At 58.9% G+C, this 18,161-nt stretch overlaps 1 protein-coding gene across 1 annotated transcript; it reads right to left on the bottom strand.

Annotated features, from left to right (window-relative positions):
• Nucleotides 1–3,125: 3,125 nt before the first annotated feature.
• On the bottom strand, nucleotides 3,126–15,176 carry LOC139322445 (sodium/potassium-transporting ATPase subunit alpha-2). The gene is made up of 23 exons (XM_070951554.1): nucleotides 15,073–15,176; nucleotides 13,156–13,260; nucleotides 12,912–12,971; nucleotides 12,213–12,416; nucleotides 9,794–9,907; nucleotides 9,479–9,613; nucleotides 9,131–9,248; nucleotides 8,740–9,008; nucleotides 8,202–8,400; nucleotides 7,865–7,974; nucleotides 7,404–7,538; nucleotides 7,009–7,198; nucleotides 6,138–6,313; nucleotides 5,827–5,963; nucleotides 5,589–5,739; nucleotides 5,137–5,305; nucleotides 4,902–5,056; nucleotides 4,692–4,815; nucleotides 4,447–4,592; nucleotides 4,146–4,276; nucleotides 3,820–3,921; nucleotides 3,634–3,725; nucleotides 3,126–3,261 (listed from the first exon to the last, which is right to left on the bottom strand). Exons 1-23 carry the CDS (start codon nucleotides 15,082–15,084, stop codon nucleotides 3,233–3,235), a joined length of 3,063 nt encoding a protein of 1,020 aa, XP_070807655.1. The 5' UTR covers nucleotides 15,085–15,176; the 3' UTR covers nucleotides 3,126–3,232.
• Between the last annotated feature and the right edge of the window lie 2,985 nt (nucleotides 15,177–18,161).

Here is an 18,161-nt window from a genome sequence, read left to right as displayed (position 1 = left end):
ATAAGAGGAGATGACTCGGAGGTAAATCAAGACCAGCTTGTGCGGATGGCAGGGAAATTAGAGAGGGGCGGGGGGGTGCCAGATGCCTGGGGGCTCTTGAGTTACAGGGGGCAGTTAGGTAAGTGCCTGTGAGCGAGGGGGGGGTCAGGGAGCTGCTCCTTCTGCGCCTTCGCCCTTCCAGGCATCTCTGGCTGGCAGCCTCCCGGCCGATGAGGACATCCAGAAGAAGTATCTGCACTGGGAGGCTGGCGGTGGAGGCAGAGAGCAGCTCAGGCAGAGGCCACCTTGCCCTGGGTACCACAGGCGCAGGGCCAGGCCTTCAGAGGACCGGCCACTTGGCTTCTGCTGGCCTGGCTGACCCCGGCAGAGCTCCGGGCAGGGAAGGAAGGAAGAGGCTCTGCTCACCACCTTCCAGAGCTCCACTGGTGGGCTTCCCTCCATTAAGCGCAGGGAGAGTCTCACTCAGGGGAAAGAAGCCACCGAGGCTCCTGGCAAGCCCTGATCAAGCTGAGGGGACGTTTGCCTGTGGCCTGCTCGGCCGCCTCTTGAGCTGGTGTGGGTGGCCCTGGGCAGCCCAGACAGGCAGAGAAACTGAGGCGTGAGCTGCCCTGTTCATGTGGGGTGCATAGGGGCTTGTCTCTCTCTGGCAAAGCTGGGCCTCTCCACTAAGAGCCCTCAGGATGTGCCCAGCATGGAAAGTCCGTCCCTCTGCCCTCCCCGGCTCTGCCCAAGCCGCCTCCTCTGAGTCAGAGAAGCGGGCAAGAGTAGATGCCAAGGAAACCGGACCGGCCCTTCCAGGAGAAAAGCGCAGCTGGGCTTCGGGCTCCTTCTTGTCTGAGGAATGCTGGGCAGAGCACAGATCAGGGGGTGGGAGTGGGGGTGGGGGTGATATCAGGGTCAGTGCTTCGGTTTAATTTTGGGGGGTGTCACAGACTCAGTTTTGGGGGTGGCTCAGAAGCACATGGTGCCCCACCAAGCCTTCCGGTTGTCCTGGCTAAGGCTGGAGGGTGGCATCCTGGTTGGCATTGGAGGACCCTGGCAGCCTCAGCCTTGCAAAAAGGCCTCAGCAGTGCAGCTGAGGCTCTCCACCAGCCCCACCCCCACTAAAATTCATCAGCATGGCCTACGGGCAGAGCTTTTCCCCTCCATGAGACCCCCCCTCCAATTGAGAGCTCCTTGGTGACCCCAACAGCAGGCCGTTTCCCAATGACTTTGAGTTTGGACATCCTTATTTTTAATCCCAGTGGGTATTGGCCACCCCACCACCCCGGTGAGGGAGCAAAACCCAACCCTCCTCCATCCGGCTGCTGCTTCAGTCCTCCTCTGCTGCTGCGCACACACACACACACTATTTTGGGCTCCCTTCAGTCAGCTCCTCCAGGAGAGGCCCTTCCCCTCAAAGGGGCAGGTGAAGGCTTTCTGCTGCAAGCCTGGGAAACTCAGCTGGGCTCACAGATGAGGTGATGCCCCAGCTGGCATTTCTTGGGCCAAGGGCGAGTCTCTTCAGAGGACGACGGTGTTGCAGAGCGTGGCGGGCAGCCGGCTCTCACCTCCGCCTTGGCCCAACGTGGGGCGGAGCCTCAGCCCCAGTTGCTGCCCTGGCCCAGCTGGCCTTGGTCCCAGGGTGTTCCGCCTCGCAGGTGAGCACTTCCGCCTGCCTGCCTGCCTGCCTGCCTGCCTGCCAGCGGGGACCAACGCTTGTGCCCGGCTCTGTGTACAAACAGGCAGCTGTCACTTGTGATCGAGAGGAAGACGACAGGAACGTTGAGGTGACCTGAAGTCTCCGCTCCACATTGGCAGCCGGTTGCGGGCAGAGCTGGCAGGTCCTTCTCCCTGTGCCATGGGGAGGAGGGGCATTTCAGCTGCAGAACCAAAGTGGGCCAGTTGCTCTGCAACGCTCGGGGGCGGGAAGACCACCTGCTTCTTCCCTGTCCAAGCCTTTTGTTCAGGGCTGGCAAAAATCACGGCCTCTTTGCCGGACAGCCCTGGACCAAACCTTCCTGGGAAAGATTTTCCCGTCTCTCTTTTGGAGTCTTTGCCTGGGTGCAAAACCCAGGAATTTCTGTGTGTGGCGGAAGAGCAGAGCCGGACCCCCAGAGGCTTGGGTCCTGCAACAAGACCCCCCCCACTCCCTGCCATGTTTACTGTGGCTAAGGGGGAAGATGGCCCAATACGGAGGGGTCATCACTCAATGCACGTTGAACTTTAATGGGGAGGCGATGCTTTCCAGTCTTCCCAGTTCCCATCACACCATCCTAGGCTGTGGGAAGTCTGGGACCCACCTCAAACAAACATCCCCCCCCGCAAATTGGGGCACTGCCCCTCTAAAGATTGGGGGGAGGGACCCGCCAGGTGCAAGGCTGGGCTTTTGGCTGTCTTTAAGGCAAGTTATGTCCTGGTGGCTATTTTTAGCGCAGTCCGGCCGTCCAGCAGCTGCCGTTATTTTAATCTGTCTTTGAATCAGTGCCAGATGTTGCTGGGCTGAGCTGAAGTCAGCCGGGGCTATTTTGGCACTTTCTGCTGACCCACCAGCTTCCCTTTAATCCACTGCCTGGCTGTTCTTTCCCAGAGGCACCTGGGCCCCAGGACACCTGGGGGGGGGGAAGGAGGATCTGTCCATAACCTCTACTCTGGGGCAAAAGCCCCTCCTGTGGTGGTCAGCAAAGGGGCCCCCTCCTGGAGGGACCTGCTTTGGTCAAGCAGCAACGTGGACTGCCAGCAGCCCATCCAGGGAATTGTGTCCCTCCGGGCCCCAAGGGGTCAGTGCAGTAAACCCCCCCCCACTCCCCAAATAATGGACGAGTTGCCTTTTTTCTGACGTCTTAGGCCAACATCCTGAGAAAGCAAGGAAAGTCTCTTCCGTCCGGAGGCAGAGCAGGCTCGGATGCCCCTCCCCAGGCCAGGACGGGGCCGAAGAAGATGGGGCCACTCTCACCGGGGGGGGGAGTCGAAAGGGCCGCCAGCTCCATGGTCACTTTCCTGGTCCAAATGGTCAGTTGCCCCACCTTTGCCCTCTTTCCTCGGACCTCCATCTAGCCCCCTTGCCAACCATGGTGCTGCCTTCCGGGGGGCAGTCCCCCATTTCTAGAGCCCGAGTGTCCTTTCTGAATGAAGCAGCCTCGGTGGGGAGGGGGGAAAGGCAGGAGTACATTTATTGCATCTTTCAGCTACTAATTGGGCTACAGGCTGCGAGGGGCTGGATCCAAGGGGCTGCCCATCTCCACTCTGGGGCTTAATAGTAGGTCTCCTTCTCCACCCAACCTGGAAAGGAAGGAAAGCAGACGGTCAATAGCCAGAGGTTGTGTGTGTGTGTGTTTGTGTGAGAGAGAGAGAGAGAGATGAGGATGGGGAGAGAGAGCTGCAAGCAGGAAGTCTGCCCCCCTCTCAGGCTGCCCTCAAACCAGCCTGTCTTCCCTCAGGTTGCAAAACCCACATCATTTCTAGGCTGCTTCCTTCCCAAGGCAGGACTCCAAAGCCCATGGTTCTGCAAAGAGGTTGGGAGCGTCACCCGGAAGACCAGGTGCCTTGGTAGGGGCTGGACTGGTGAGCCAGCACAAAAGATGCCAGTCCGGTCCTCCCACGGAGGGCCCCTCTGGGGAAAGGTGGGGGGCAGCCATGGGGGGGCACACTCACCCCCGGGGTAGCGCCGCAGAAGCAGCTTCCGGACCTCGTCGTAGATGAAGATGAGGAGGCTGTAGGGGAAGGCGCAGAACCACCAGGTGACCCTGCAAGAGGGAGGGGGAGCCGGCTCAGAGGGGCCGCCTGTGGGACACAGGGCACAGGGGCCGGAGACAGGTGGGGAGAAGTGGCCCCACTCACTTGAGGGGGTACATCCGAAGGGCCACCCCCATCCCAGGGCAGTACGACAGGAAGGCAGCCAGAGCGGTTTCCTCAAGGAGTCCGAAGATCAGGATTTTGTTCCTGGGAGAAAGCAAGAGACGGAGGCTCAGAGGTGGCAGGAGCTGCAGGCAGCAGGCGTCCTCTCTGGGCGCTCGTTCATGGTGGATGTTGGTGGAGGAACCTCCATGGGTAGGGGCAGTCTACCTCCGGACACGAATTCTGGGAAAGGGCTGTTCTGGTGGCCTCAAGGGGGCTCCCCAAAGGCCATCTAGCCTGCCTCATCTGCAGAAGGCGCCCACGCTCACTTCATGCCCTGCTGGAAAACGGAGTTCCGGCGCGTCTTGCAGATGATCAGGTCGGCCCACTGAACCACCACGATGCTGGCGAAGAAGGCCGTGTGGCAGGTGAACTCCACCACCTTCCGCTGCTCGTACGTCTGCCGGAAGGGAACACACACTGCCCAGTGGGGACGCCTGGAGAGGCAGACCCCTCCCCACAGAGGCCCCCTTGTCTGCCTCCAGCTAAGGCCCACCAAACTGTTCCTGCAGGCGCCAGTCCCGTTACGCTGCAGCAAGTAGCAGCCAAACTCAGAGCCTTCCGACTCACCCACTCCTGGCCGTAGCTGTCCTCGAGGTCGTTTTTGGAACGGTCGTCCCAGTCCAGGCGGATGCCCAGCAAAGTGGTGGGCAGGAACCCATTCTCAGCCAGGATGACAAAATAGGTGAAGAAGCCCCCCAGGGCCTGGATCATGCCTGGGAAGACACACGGGAGGTTCCCTTAGCTTCTTGGCAGAGCCCCCCTCTTCCGAAGCTGAGCCACGGGCGCCCCCGGCCCAAGCGGGGCTGGCTCACCAATCTGTCCGTAGGCCATGCTGATGAGGCGCTCATTCACCAGCTTGTCCGTCTTTGGGTTCCTCGGCTGCCTTTTCATGATGTCACTTTCGGCCGCCTCATAGGCGAGGGAGATGGCGGGCACCTAAAGTGGGAGGAGGGGGAACACGGTGAATCCTTCAGTCTGGGAGTTCAGCTTGGAAACCCACGAAGGAAGCCGGCCAGACTCACCATGTCGGTGCCCAGGTCAATGCACAGGATGGTGACGGTGCCCAAGGGCAGCGGGATGTTGGCGATGATAAACAAGAGGAAGGGGGTGATCTCGGGAATGTTGCTGGTGAGCGTGTAGGCGATGGATTTCTTCAGGTTGTCAAAGATCAGCCTGCCTGTTGGGGGATGCAACGGAGTGGGACCCTTGCAGGCAATTCCTTGGCATCCCCCCCCCTGGCTCCCATGAGACACGCACCTTCCTCCACCCCCGTCACAATGGAGGCAAAGTTGTCGTCCAGGAGGATCATATCGGCTGCCTGCTTGGAGACGTCTGAGCCGGCGATGCCCATGGCGATCCCAATGTCTGCTTTCTTGAGGGCAGGGGAGTCGTTCACCCCGTCCCCTGTCACGGCCACTATGGCCCCCTGCAGGGCCACGGAGCGGGGTTAACGGTGGAGGAGGAGGATGCCCCATGCCCTGCTCCCATTTTGCTGAACCTAGGGACATTGGACCCCCTATTTCTGGCTTCAGGCAAGACCTCAGACCCCAGCAAGAACACCAGGCCAATGATAACACTGCGGCCACCTCATGGTCTTCCTTGACCTGGTGAAGTGGTGCCTTGTGTAGGCACAGCCATTGGGCATTGCCTGGGCTGACGGGTCCCTCCTGCCTCCCATGTGCCTGCCCCAAAGAGCCGAGTGGCCCCACCTGCCTCTGGCACCCCTCCACGATGATCAGCTTCTGCTGGGGGGACGTGCGGGCAAAGACAATCTCCGTGTGGTTCTTCAGGATCTCGTCCAGGTGTTGGGGGGGCATGTCCTTCAGATCGGAGCCGTGGACCACGCAGGCTTTGGCCTCCCTAGGTGGAGACGTTCGGCAGTGTGAGTGGTGGCAGCGCAGGGACTCCGAGGGACGGGGCAGCCTGCAGGTGGAGGGGCTGACCTACCGAGGGTTGACCTGGTTGATGGGGATGTTCAGCCGGATGGCGATGTCTTCCACGGTCTCGTTGCCTTCGGAGATTATGCCCACTCCCTTGGCAATGGCCTTGGCTGTGATGGGGTGGTCACCCGTCACCATGATCACCTGCCAGGGGAGAGTTGAAGCATTTCCGAGGACTTTCTTCAAAGGAAGCTTATGGTCCAGGGTCACCTCCCCTGCTGGGGGGCTGACCCATGTGCTCTTGCCAGCGCCCTCCCAATGGGGGATGTGGAGGCTGCGTGCAACCGACAGAGCATGCTGTGCTCATGGCCGGCTCACCTTGATCCCAGCACTTCGGCATTTCCCCACAGCATCTGGCACCGCCGCTCGAGGGGGGTCAATCATGGACATGAGCCCCACGAAGCAGAGGTTGGTGACCGGGAAGTTGACCTCGTCTGCGTCAAACTTGAAGCCACGGGGAAACTGGTCTTCAGGCAGATAGTACAGGCAGAAACCTTGCGAGGAGGAGACAAGGCTGTGTGAGAGGCTGGACCAGGGTCAGCAACCTGCGACTCCGGAGCCGCATGCGGCTCTTTGGGCCCTCTGCTGTGGCTCCCTGTGCGGTGATCCCACCATTGGCTGGCCCCGCCCCTCGCCCTCCCCTCCCAGTCACTCCTCGCCTGGCCTGAGAAGGTAAGGGCAATGGCGGGAGATGGAGAAGTGGCCAGGGCAAAGACAGAGAGATACAGAGAGAGGGAGAGAGGGGGGGAGCAAGGGAGGGTAGAGGGAGGGAAGGGAGAGAGAGATACATCAAAAGGACTTTGTGGTTCCCGGGGTTTTTTAACAACTGGTTCTCTGCCCTAATGACCGGCTGGGTAGACGTGGCTAAGGGGGGGGGGTTCATGTGACTGATGGAAGTGAGTGACATTGAGTTGGCCACGCCCACCCAGGCTTTGTGGCTCCTGGTGTTTTCTTTTCTGTGGGAAATGGGTCCAAATGGCTCTTTGAATATTTAAGGTTGCTGAGCACATTGTAAGCCGCCCTGAGTCTTCGGAGAAGGGCGGCATATAAATCAAATTAAAAAAAAAAAAAAAGGTTGCAGACCCCTAGGCTGGACACATCTGGCCCTGCTTCCCCACCCCTCCTGGTTCAGGCCCTCCAGGAGGTCCTCCTGAGTGCAGCCCCCCACCCCCCGGGGAATAGTCCTCACCCAGCACCCTCTCGCCCAGCCCGCCCAGTTCCAGGTAGGCGTTCTGGAAGGCGTCGCGCATCTCCTCGACCAGGGGCACCTCCTGTCCTTGCAGGAGGATGGTGGAGCAGCGGTCAAGGATGCGCTCAGGGGCTCCCTTCATCACCAGCACGTACCCGCTTGGCCTGTCTTCCGGCTCATGGATGGAGAGCTGGAGGGGAGAGAAGCTGTTGACGGAGAAGGGGAGCCTGGCGGGCCTGGAGCACCCCGGCTCCCTCCCCAACGGGGTGGAAGGGGGAGACCTGGGCTTCAGTCTGAAGGTTAAGGATGCACCCCACCGTTCTCCATTTTGTTGGGTGCTCTTTGGGACAGTCGAGACCCCCCAGCTGCCCTTCCCCCCCGACCCGTTTCCTCACCTGGTATTTGTTGGTGGAGTTGAAGGGGATCTCAGTCACTTTGGGGCTTCTGTCCCGCATCTTCTGGACGGAGCCGCAAGAGAGCTCGATGCACTTGAGGAGGGCAGACTCGGAGGCATCCCCGGCCGTGTCTTTCTGGTGAAAGGGGGAAGAGGAGTTGCCCAGGCCAGCCCCAGCCCCCCCTCCCCCCACTCACACACACCCAACTCAGCCCTGCCACATTCAAAGGGAGGGAAGTCTCCCTCAACGCAAGCTTGGCTCCTGCTGACTTCGGGAAGACTCGGGTGGTCTTTCTTGGCAAGGAAACAGGCGCCTTTTGCACTGCCCTGTTCAGGGACTTTGCCGGCCTCCCACTCTCGGGATCTCCCAGTGGCCTTCCATCCAAGTTTGGGCCAGAGGAGCTTTCTCAAGATCGGGAGACCTTGACAAACCTGCCCTCTAGTGGCACAAGACAGGCATACCTTGGAAATGGGGATCTTCTCCTGTCCTGCCTTGAAGACAGCCCTGTTACACAGCCCTGCGATGCGGGCCAGAGCCGTCCAGGTGGGTGAGCGCTTGTCAAAAGTTGCCCCTGGGGAAGGAAGGGGACCCTTCAGGATTTCAGGCTTCGTGTTTCAGGGATTAAACCTAGTCGTAGTAAGCACACCCTCTGCAGATGCTCAGAGATGCTCTTTTTCATTCTTGTCCTCGGGTCCAATTCTGAATGAAGCCCCGTTGCTCTCCCCAAAGCCACCCTGCTCTGACTCTGAGAGGCCCACAGCTTCTCTGACCCACTCTGGGCCGGCGCTGAGCCCTCACCGCTTTGGTCCTCGGTGGTGTCTGCCTCGTGAATCTGGTTGTCGAACCACATGTGAGCCACAGTCATGCGGTTCTGGGTGAGGGTGCCGGTCTTGTCCGAGCAGATGGTGGAGGTGGAGCCCAGCGTCTCCACGGCCTCCAGGTTCTTCACCAGGCAGTTCTTCCGCGCCATGCGCTTGGCGGTCAGCGTCAGGCAGACCTGTCGTTCAAGAAGGGGAAGGGGAGATCAATTGGGGAGGGCCCAGGGCCGCCATGCTCCAGAGCAGACACACTTGGCAACTCGGATATTCCAGGAACCCAACACTGCCTTCAGAAGGACATCAGGGCTGAGGCTGCAGGAAAATTTGCTTCACTGCAAGGAAAGAGTCCCAGCTGCACGGAAGGCAGGAGGAGGCCCATGAGCTCCCCTCCCTTCCACCACACCGGCCCCATCTTTGGAAGATCCTCCCCCTTTGCATTACCTTATGGTTTTCCTGGAGAATGGCCCTTCCTCCTCCTCCTCCTGTTGCCCCACAATCAGGCAGCTGGCGCCGCTTACCGTGACGGTGGCCAAGAGGCCCTCAGGCACGTTGGCCACTATGATGCCAATCAGGAAGATGACAGCCTCCAGCCAGGTGTAGCCCAGGATAAGGGACAGGATGAAGAAGGACATGCCCAGGAAGACGGCCACCCCGGTGATGATCTGGATGAAGTGCTCGATCTCCATGGCGATGGGGGTGCGGCCCACCTCCAGCCCGGATGCCAGGGAGGCAATGCGCCCCATCACGGTCCGGTCCCCGGTGGAGATGACAATGCCACGTGCGGTGCCTGGTTGGGGGGGGGAGAAGAGGGTGAAGGCAGCCATCGGCCCCTGCTTATCTGCCTCCCGCTCAACCAGGACCGAGGGCCGGCAGGGCGGGTGCTTTCGCTGGCCTCGCTGAGCCTTTCACCTTCCACGCAGTTGGTGGAGAAGAAGCAGATGTTGCGCGTCTCCAGGGGGTTTTCGTGCGTGAACTCCGGGGACCGTGTCTGAGGCTCCGACTCGCCCGTCAGGGAGGAGTTGTCCACCTGTCCAGGGGAGAAGCACAGAGGTTGGTCGCCCAAGCTGTGAGGGCCAGGGTCCTCCTGGAAGGGGCACCCCCGCAAGTGGCAGCACACCAGCCACGGCCCTGTGCCAAGCTGAGGAGGCTGGAAGGGAGCAAAGGGGAAGACCTGGGCTCCCTCTCCAAGCGAGGCCTCCCCAGACTCCAAGGGGAGCCCCACACGGAAGGGAAGAGGCCCCTCTTGGCCGGTCTCACCTTGCACCCATGGGAGGAAATCACCCTCAGGTCAGCAGGAATCCGGTCCCCACCGCGCACCTCTACCAGATCCCCCACCACCACGTTTTCTGCGTTGATCTGGATCTTCTCACCTTCCCGGATCACAAGGGCTTGCTGTGGGGGGAGAGAGACCGTCCTGGGGGGGGCATGGCTCCTCTCCCCACCCACTGCCCTCTCTTGGCAGAAGATAAGGTCTCTGGCAACTGCCCGGGGGGGGGGGCTGCTTGGGGTCCAGCGCTGACTCTTGCACACATCGTCCTTGAAAACGCAGCGCTGAGAGGAAGGGCGGCTCACCTGAGGCACCATGTTTTTGAAGGAGTCCATAATTTTGGAGCTCTTGGCCTCCTGGTAGTAGGAGAAGCAGCCGGTGACGATGACGACGGCCGCCAGCACCACACCCAGGTACAGCTGGAAGAGACATTTGGAAAGAGAGGAAGTCGGGGGATCCGGTCAACCATTTTGACAAATCTCCTTCCTTGATGCTTCTTGAACCAGGTGGATGCGCTGATGCCCCCGAGATGATCTGGAACTGCAAGTCCCAGCATGCCTCTCATCTGAGCACAGGGGCTGAGGCTGATGGGAATTGTAATCTAAGCACAAACACAGGCTGTTCAATTGGGGGTCCGGCTGCTTTTCTACAGGGCAAAGAATAAAACCAGGGAGTGCGAGGAATGGTTCAACCTCCCCCCTCCAGGAGTGATAATGGCAGCGAACCAGCAAACAGCAGGAGGGGGCTTCTCCTAAGGCTTCTTGAGGTCCTATCCAGGGGTGAAATCCAGCAGGTTCTGACAGGTTCTGGAGAACCAGTAGCGGAAATTTTGAGCAGTTCAGAGAACCGGCAAATACCACCTCTGGGTGGCCCCAGAGTGGGGTGGGAATGGGGATTTTGCAGTATCCTTCCCCTGCCATGCCTACCAAGCCATGCCACGCCCACCAAGCCACGCCCACAGAACCGGTAGTAAAAAAAATTGAATTCCACCAGTGGTCCTATCCCGTCTTCCTCAGCTGCTACGGTGAACACTGAGGGATGCTGGGAACGGTCGTGCAGCCAGAGGATCCTTGGCTGTTCATCCTTGTGCTGGTCAATTAACCAAGTGGGAGAGGCCTCCTGCACCCCGACAGGCCACCGTGAGTCCCGTGACACTCCCTGGTTGCCTATAGAAGGCCTGTGGCCGTAGGGAAGGGTCTGCTGGGGTTGGTGGTGATGGGCCAGCTCTTTTCTCCTTGGCCTGCCGGAGTCAGTCAAGGGGGCCAGTTGTCAGCCTCAGGGAAGACCCTGTGTGCTCTCTTTCTCTCTGCAACCCTCCGGCCCCGCCTTGCCTCTTGCAGACCCATCCTGGCAAGGGGGAAGAGAAAAGCCTGCTTGGAAAATAAGTGGGAAGTGGGGCTGAACAGCTGCAGCCTCTCTAGCCTCTCTTGCCGTCCCCGGAAGCCGCTGGGCCAAGGAGACCCTAAGCATCTTCAATCCTTCTTTCCCCTAGGAAAATCTGGTTCAGGGAAGCTTTCCCAGATTGTGTGTGTGTGTGTGTGTGTGTTCTCCTTTTCAAAAAGAGCTGCTTGTGAAGGAGCAGGAAGCTGGCTTCGCTTCTGATCCGTTGCTGGAATTGATTTGCTGCCTAATGGCTTCTAAAAGGGGTGCGTGTGTCCCCCTCCCCACAAAGGAATGCCTGCTTCAAAGGAATGAAACCGGGTCCAGGGCAGCCAGCCGTGCATTTTGCTGAGGGGGGCTCTTTCTTCAGTGCCCCCCCTCCCACTTTCCACTCTGAATCTCACCACCAGCTCTTTCCTCCAGGAGCGAACCCTGATTGACAATCAGAAAAATCCTGCAGCCCCCCCTTCCCCCCCCCAAGGAAGAATCAGTCCCTGCTGGCCTTTCTCAGCCTCTGCTGGGCGGCCTGAGCGCACGGACCCTGTTTGTTGAGCTGCCACCCTAGCCGTGTTCCCAAATAAGTGCAGCTGTTAAAAGCCATTTTTAGAGGGAAAAACCATAAGAAGATTAAAAATACAGGGCCGCCTGGTGGCCGAAGGAAGTCCGGCCTTCCCGGGGCCGGGGGGGGGGGGGAGAGGGGGAGACTCTGGCAAATGCTGCCCCTCGGTGTGCAGTGAGGGAGGGACCGGTGTGAGACTCCTCCGTCTGGCTGCCTCTCCTCCTTCTCCGTCTCTGAGCTGGGTCTTGGTGGGGGTTTTGCTCCCCATTAACTAGGATCCTCTGCTGCGTTTCCAGCTGCTCCTGGGCTTCCTCTCGGTCCGGATGGTCTCCCATTCCCACAGTTCCACCTGACCCTGAAAGGGCTTTCAGCTATTTTGGCAGCTGCTTTCCAGGCGGGGCAGGGAAGAAACAGCCGTGTCTCGCTGCCCCCTCTTGCTTTGTTTGCAGAGAGTCTGAATAGTTCCCAAGCACGGAAACCTTGGGGGTCACTCAGCCAGTAGAGCCTGGAGTCCTTTGCTGCCCCCCCGCCATTCCGTGCTTGCACACCCCCCCCCCAGTGCGTCCAGTGAAAAAGGGCCCTGGGCCTGCAAAAAGGCTGCTTCGCCCTCCCCAGTCCTTGGTGAAAATTCAGCCTGTTTGACTCAGCTCAGCTGCCGTTCAGCTGAGGCAGCCAACACCCTCCCCGCTTTAAACTTCACAGCCCCCTAAGCACAGGGACAGCCCCCAGCCGGTCCGTCCCAGGGGAGCCTCCCACGCTCGGCTCGCTGGCTCCTTGGGACTCACGTTGTCGTTGGCAGGCTCGTACTCCATGGCCGCCTGGATGCTATAGGCCAGGAAGCAGAGGATGGCCCCGATCCACAGGAGGATGGAGAAGCCCCCGAAGAGCTGCCGGCAGAACTTGACCCACTCTGGGATGGTGGGCGGGGGTGTCAGGGCGTTGGGGCCGTCCTGGGCCAGGATCTCAGCTGCCCGGGTGTTGGTCAGGCCCTGCCGTGGTCAGGAGGGGGGAAGGGAGCGGCGGTGGAAGGGGCGAGTTCACGGGGGGGGGGAGGAACGGGAGGCAGAGAGAGAAAGGTTGAGGTAAAGCCAAAGGCCATCGGTGGGGGGGGGTTGGAGAGTTCATGTGAAGCACAATGAAAAATCACCCAGTGAAATAATAAATGCTTTAACTATTGAACTCGTGCAGGTTAATGCTGATATGTTTTTTAATAAACCAGTGAGCTATAGGAGAAGGATTCCCCCCCTCCCTCAGCTGGCAAAGCCTCTGCAGGCAGGGCTGCAGCTCAGCTTCAGCCCAAACACTGTTTCTGGTTCCCCTCCTGGGATTTAATGGGACCCTGAGAGAGACCCAGGCCCTCCAAGCCCCCAGTGTGCTCTGGCGCACATAGCAAAGGTCTGGGAGGGGAGGGGGGGCTTGCCAAGGAGCCCCTGGAGCAGGAAAATGGCTGGGGAGCCAAGAGGCAGCTGGATGGGTTGGCTCACCTTGGAGAGATCGACTTGGTACTTCCGGCTGATCTCGTCCAGAGAAAGTCTGTGGTCATCCTGGTGAAAGAGACGCCCCAGAGAGTCTCAGAGAGGAAAGGCACCCCCAGATTCTCCCTGCAAACAGAGGGGCATCCCCCAACCATCCCCCAACCGTCCCCCAGAAGCCTGAGAGATGGAGGCAGCCAAGGGGCCCTGACGCCAGCTGCCCCCCCCGCCAGATGCTGGCCAGGGCCAGCCTTACCAGATTCACTTCCTTCTTCAGCTCATCCAGCTCTTTCTCCTTCTGCTTCTTCTTCCCTCCGCCATTCTCGGCTGTGGGGCCCGGGGGTGCCGATTCTCGCCCGGTCTGAGTGGGGGAGATGCCGTTGACATGGTGGGCCAGGATACAAACCTTGGGGGCCCCTCCTGCCAGCCTGCCTGCCTTCTTTGGAGTGGCAACTCAGTTCACCTCTGGGGCACTGAATCCGTGGGGCCCCACTTTGGTGCCCTTTTCCTGGATCTCTAGCGACTGCGGCACACAGGGTCTGTGCCAGGGGTCAGGCCTGGTTGCCCCTTTGCTGCTCTTGAGCTGTGCCCACCCTGGCCACTTGGGCGTTCCTCCTTTCTGCCTTGTTTGCCACAGAACAATTTGCTCTGCTTGGCAGCCCGAGGGGACTTTTATCGTCCTGGTATTTCTGCCCCAAAGGACCCACCGGAAGGGCCGGGATCTGCATCCGGAGGCTGAAACCCGATGCCCCCAGTGTTGCCAAATGTCTGACAACTTCTGACACAGGAGCTGAATGCGCCCCTTCCTCCTCTGATGCGGTACTCGGGTCGACCCGCCAAGCCCCATCGAGCATGGAGGCCCTTCTAGGCGGAGGTACGTGCTGTGAATTTGTCCCCCTCTCTGCTAAAGCCTTCCACCTCTGGGGGGGGGGGGCATTCCAGCATCATGGGGGGGAGCCTTCCTGACATTCCTGTCCCAGCAGAGCCCCTCCTGCATCCTCCTCCCCAAGGCGGAAAAATCCCCAACTTTCTCCAGAGCTCCTTCGCTCTTTCCTGGCTCCTTCTCTGCTCCAGCTCCGCCACTTCCCAGGTGGGGGCCAGAACCGTGTGCCAATCCGGGTGTGTGTGGGTAAGGGGGGGGTGTCTTCCCTAGATCCTGGACAACTTTAATTTCCAGCCTCTTTCTTTTCCAAACGAGTTCCGAATGTGGGATTTTGGGGCTCTTCCAGGCAGACATCAGGTGGGCCAGTTTCAGAGTGAAAGATCCCTTCTCTACCTTAGGCCAAAACCCAGCCTCACCTGCGGATATCTTTAGGGACTTTGCCCGATGCCAGGAAAGGGCAAAGATTCTAAAATTGGGTCTTGGGGAAAATGCTTGGGAAAAAAAAACCTGCATCCAGTTTTCAAAAGCTTCCAAAAGCTTCCCGTTACAGTGCTTGAAATTAAGAGCTTCCCACGTATCCAGATTCGGTCCTGCTTTGGTGTTGTGCAGAGCCTGTGGTCCCCTCCCACGAAGGCAAGGCTGACTCCCCACTGATTCCGATCCAAAGAGGAGAGGGCCAACTCCATTCGTGCCACAGTCACCTCTTCCCCCCCACATATCTGATAGGGTCGTCCTTCGCACTTTCTGCCCCAGGGACCCACATGCAGAGAGGGAGAGGGGCTTGCAGTCACCCCGGACTGAAGGGTGGGGATGCTGCCACAGACCCCCAAGTGCTCTCGAAAGGGGTTCGAACATCACAGTCCCAACTGCTGAAGCTCTGGCGCTGGGTGCAAGCAGCCCCTGGCCAGGAAACCTTCAGCAGCTGAGCCTGGCGGAGACCCCGGTGGGCACACAAGGCCAGGGCCGGCTCTGGGAGGAGAGTCCAACAGCCAGTGTCACTCATGCTTCCAGCTGGCATCTCTGCCACCCTGGCCCTGTCGGAGAGGGTCAGCTGGACTTTCCTGCCAGCTGAGTTGGTGCAGGCAGAGGGGTTTGGAAGTAGCAGGAAGGATTCTCAGGGGGCTCCCAAAGAAGAGAGGGGAGCTTTGGGGCCACTCAGTCCAGGTCCCCGGCTGCACCCCTGGCCCAGCCCGAAGCCCTGCTTTTCCTCTTGGATGGGTTCCAGCTCTGTGCCACTGGCCTGCCCAACCACGCCACTGCTGCCTGGCTTTCCTGCCCCAGGATACTCACCCCTTTGCCCATTGTGCCCGGAGTGAGAGGGCCAAGTGGGCAGCTGGATGGCAGCGGAGTCCCCCTTTCCTTAAATAGCTCCGATTCCCCTTTGCTTTGCTCTCTCTCTCTGGATAGAGGCACTGGCTGAAAGGGGATCTTGAAGGGAGGAAGGCTCCTCCCCTGATGGACCCTCCCCCTTTTCTCAGGCTTTTCCAACTTCTCTCCCCCCCCCCCCCGCAGGCTGTTTTCAAGAGCAGGGAGTTGGTTCTGCCCACTCTCTGGGCAGGGAAGAATGGCTGGCCCCTGGCTCAGTCCCTTTCTCCTGGCACCAAGGCTTCCCTGGGCACAGTAGCCCATTACCAGCTGAAGAAAAGCCCCCTTGCTGTATTAGAGGGAGGCTGGATAGAGACCGAGAGGACTGCCCACTGTCACAAATCACAAACTGACTGCCCCGTGTGCCAACTCTGAGCCGACTCTTTCTGCGCTGGCCTTCACAGAAGCCCCATGCTGGCGGAACAGGGATTCAGCGGGACCTGACCCTGGTCCAGGGAGAACTTCTGAAGTGGCCTGTGAGAGGCCCAACCCTGACCTCTGCGAATGGTCTCCCCTGACCCACGGACTCCCATTTGTGCTGTTATGCAGCTCAGAATGCAGAAACCTGCACAGTAGGTCCAAACCAGGCATTCTGGAACCAGGTGGGTGGAAGAGGGTTTTCCAACTGTTGTGCTTTGCTTCTCTTGTGTTAAGTTGTAAGCCTGCTTCAGAGGATTCCTGATCAGGGTGGGGGGCGGGGGGGGTTCCTGATAAGTGACAGCCTTTCTGAATCACTTTGTCTTATCGAGGGTGCGACAATAGGCACCTGATGGCATCCTCCCCTTTGTGAGTGACGTGTTCATCACCCCTCCTTCGGCCAAACCCCCACAAAGGCTGGTGTTTCCGTGGGCCAACAGCTCTGAGAAGGTTCTGCAGGACGCTGAGCCTTAAACCACAGTTTGCAAACTTGGGGTGCGCTGATAAACCACATTCTCAGTTAATGCAATCCGGCAGGAAAACTAGAGCAAGACCAGAACTTGAATGCCCAGGAAAATGAGAGCTTCACCCCATTAATGGGGGTTGCTGGGGGAAAACTCTGGGCAAGTTTTGAAGGGGGCCCCACCTGCAAAAGGTCCCCTGAGAGATCCTGAGCTGGCCACATCCGAGGCCTCAAGGCTGCTTCTACGGGGAGCGGGGTGGCCCTCCTTGGCCTAAAAGCGGGGAGCTCTTCTGGAATGGCTGCCTTGCAAGCCAGACAGCCGTGGGGGCCTCCCTGCCAGCCCCAGAGGTGGGGGGTCGGGGGTGGGGGGTCGTGGCTGGAGGAAGGCGCAGAAGAGGGTGGAAGGCTTCCAGGCAGCTCTAGGGGAATAACATTTTCCTGACTTTAATGAAAGCCGATCTTTCTTGTTGCTCCAGAGGGATTTAGCTCCAGGAGCTGCGAGGCCCGGCTATTTATTTCCAAATCTCTTTTTAATATGCCTTTGGAGGGCAGAAAAGAAAAACCTTTGAAATTTCATTTTGGGGCCCGACTCACACTCTGATGCCCTGTGCATCCCAGAGAGGGCTGTGTGGGTGTGTTTGTGTGTCTCAGTCAAGGGTGTAGGCCCTTGATTTTAAGCTGCACTTGGGAGGGGAGGTATCAGGTGTGCAGCTGCTTTTAGAAAATAGTTAACATTTTTGTGTAACTAATTGCCAGAGAGAAACTTCATTTCTTTTTTTAAATGAAACTTCAAGCAAGCAAATATTCCACTGGATGCAAATGAACTGAAAGAATTTGCAAACTCTTTGACAACTGCTCGTACCACCTTCTCCCCCTTTCCTTCCGGCCTCAGGCCTTCCTTCCCTCTTTGGAAAGAGGGTCTCCCTGGCAGGAAGGGTCTGCAGAGATGCGGTGGGAGGGTGGAGCCCTTTTAGCCTCACCCAACCAGGCTCCCCTTGGCTTCACAGCTGTTGGGGAACCAGGATCCCCTGGGTTGAATTTTGAGAGCCCTTCCCTGCTGCACAAGGCTTTGGAGCCCTTGTGAAATCAGAGACGGCTCACGGGGCCCCTCGGGGCCAGTTTCCCAGTAAGGCGATGGTCCCTCGCTGTGCACTGTAGGCGGGCCTCGGCCAGGAAGCTGTGAGCAGGTGTTTGAAGGGCAGAAAAACAGCCTCCTTCCCTTACTAAAGCAGCTTGTGCTCCTGGATGGAGGATCATTTTGTGTGTGAAGTGTTTTTGTTGTCTTTTGTGTCGCTCTGTGCCAAGCAGAGTGGCCCCAGCAGGATGATCACATGCAAGAGGCAAGGGGGTGGGGGGGGAGAAGGCTTCCTGCAATCCAGTGGGGAGATGGTAGGGATGGTTCTAGGCCTATGCCTAGGAGGGCACCAAAGGCAGCCCACCCCCTCCTGAATCGGGATTGGGTTTCCTACATTATAAAATGTGGGCTGGGGGGCTGGGGGAGGGAAGGAGCAGTTCATATCCAGGTCAGGCAGGAGTATCAAGAGCAGAGGCTGGAAAGTTGTGGGGCGGTGGGGGGGGGGGCTGGGAGAGTATGAAAACTGCACTTGTTTTTCTGCTTCATCCTTCCCCACCGAGACCCACAAAACTTGGCCAGGCATCCCGGTCACGGAAGCGCCTGCTGTTTTGTTCTGGACAGTCATGCCGGACGGACACCAGTGGCTCCCTTGCCCTGGGCTTCTGGCTTTCTTCCTGGCAGGAGCCCCCCCCCCATGTCATTGTTTATGCAACCAGGACCCGCAAAGGCCTGCGGAGTCAGCGGAAAAACCTGCCAGGGATGCTCATTCCTTCGGCCAGGAGTTGCCTGCCCAGAGCCCAGACTGTGGCAGGCCAGAACTGAAGCAGCTTTTTGGATGAGAAGGGAAGACAAAGAAAGCCCAGGAGAACCTCCACAGACATCGGAGCCTCAGGAAAAACTCTATTGGGTGGGGGGTGGGGGGGCGTGAGAGCAGGATGCCCCAGGAGCTGTGGATTCATTCCTGTCTGCATTTAATAACAATAACTTTATTGTAATTGTACATGTATACACAGTATATCCATACAACGAAATTCACTTAACACCCAAAGACCAGGCTAT

Source organism: Pituophis catenifer, unplaced genomic scaffold (genome assembly GCF_029215685.1).
Source record: "Pituophis catenifer annectens isolate HBS135680 unplaced genomic scaffold, rPitCat1.0.hap2 SCAF_10, whole genome shotgun sequence".
Classification (NCBI taxonomy): Eukaryota; Metazoa; Chordata; class Lepidosauria; order Squamata; family Colubridae; genus Pituophis; species Pituophis catenifer.
The sequence above is the reverse complement of the archived record's forward strand: the minus strand, read 5'-3'. Positions and strand labels throughout refer to the sequence as shown.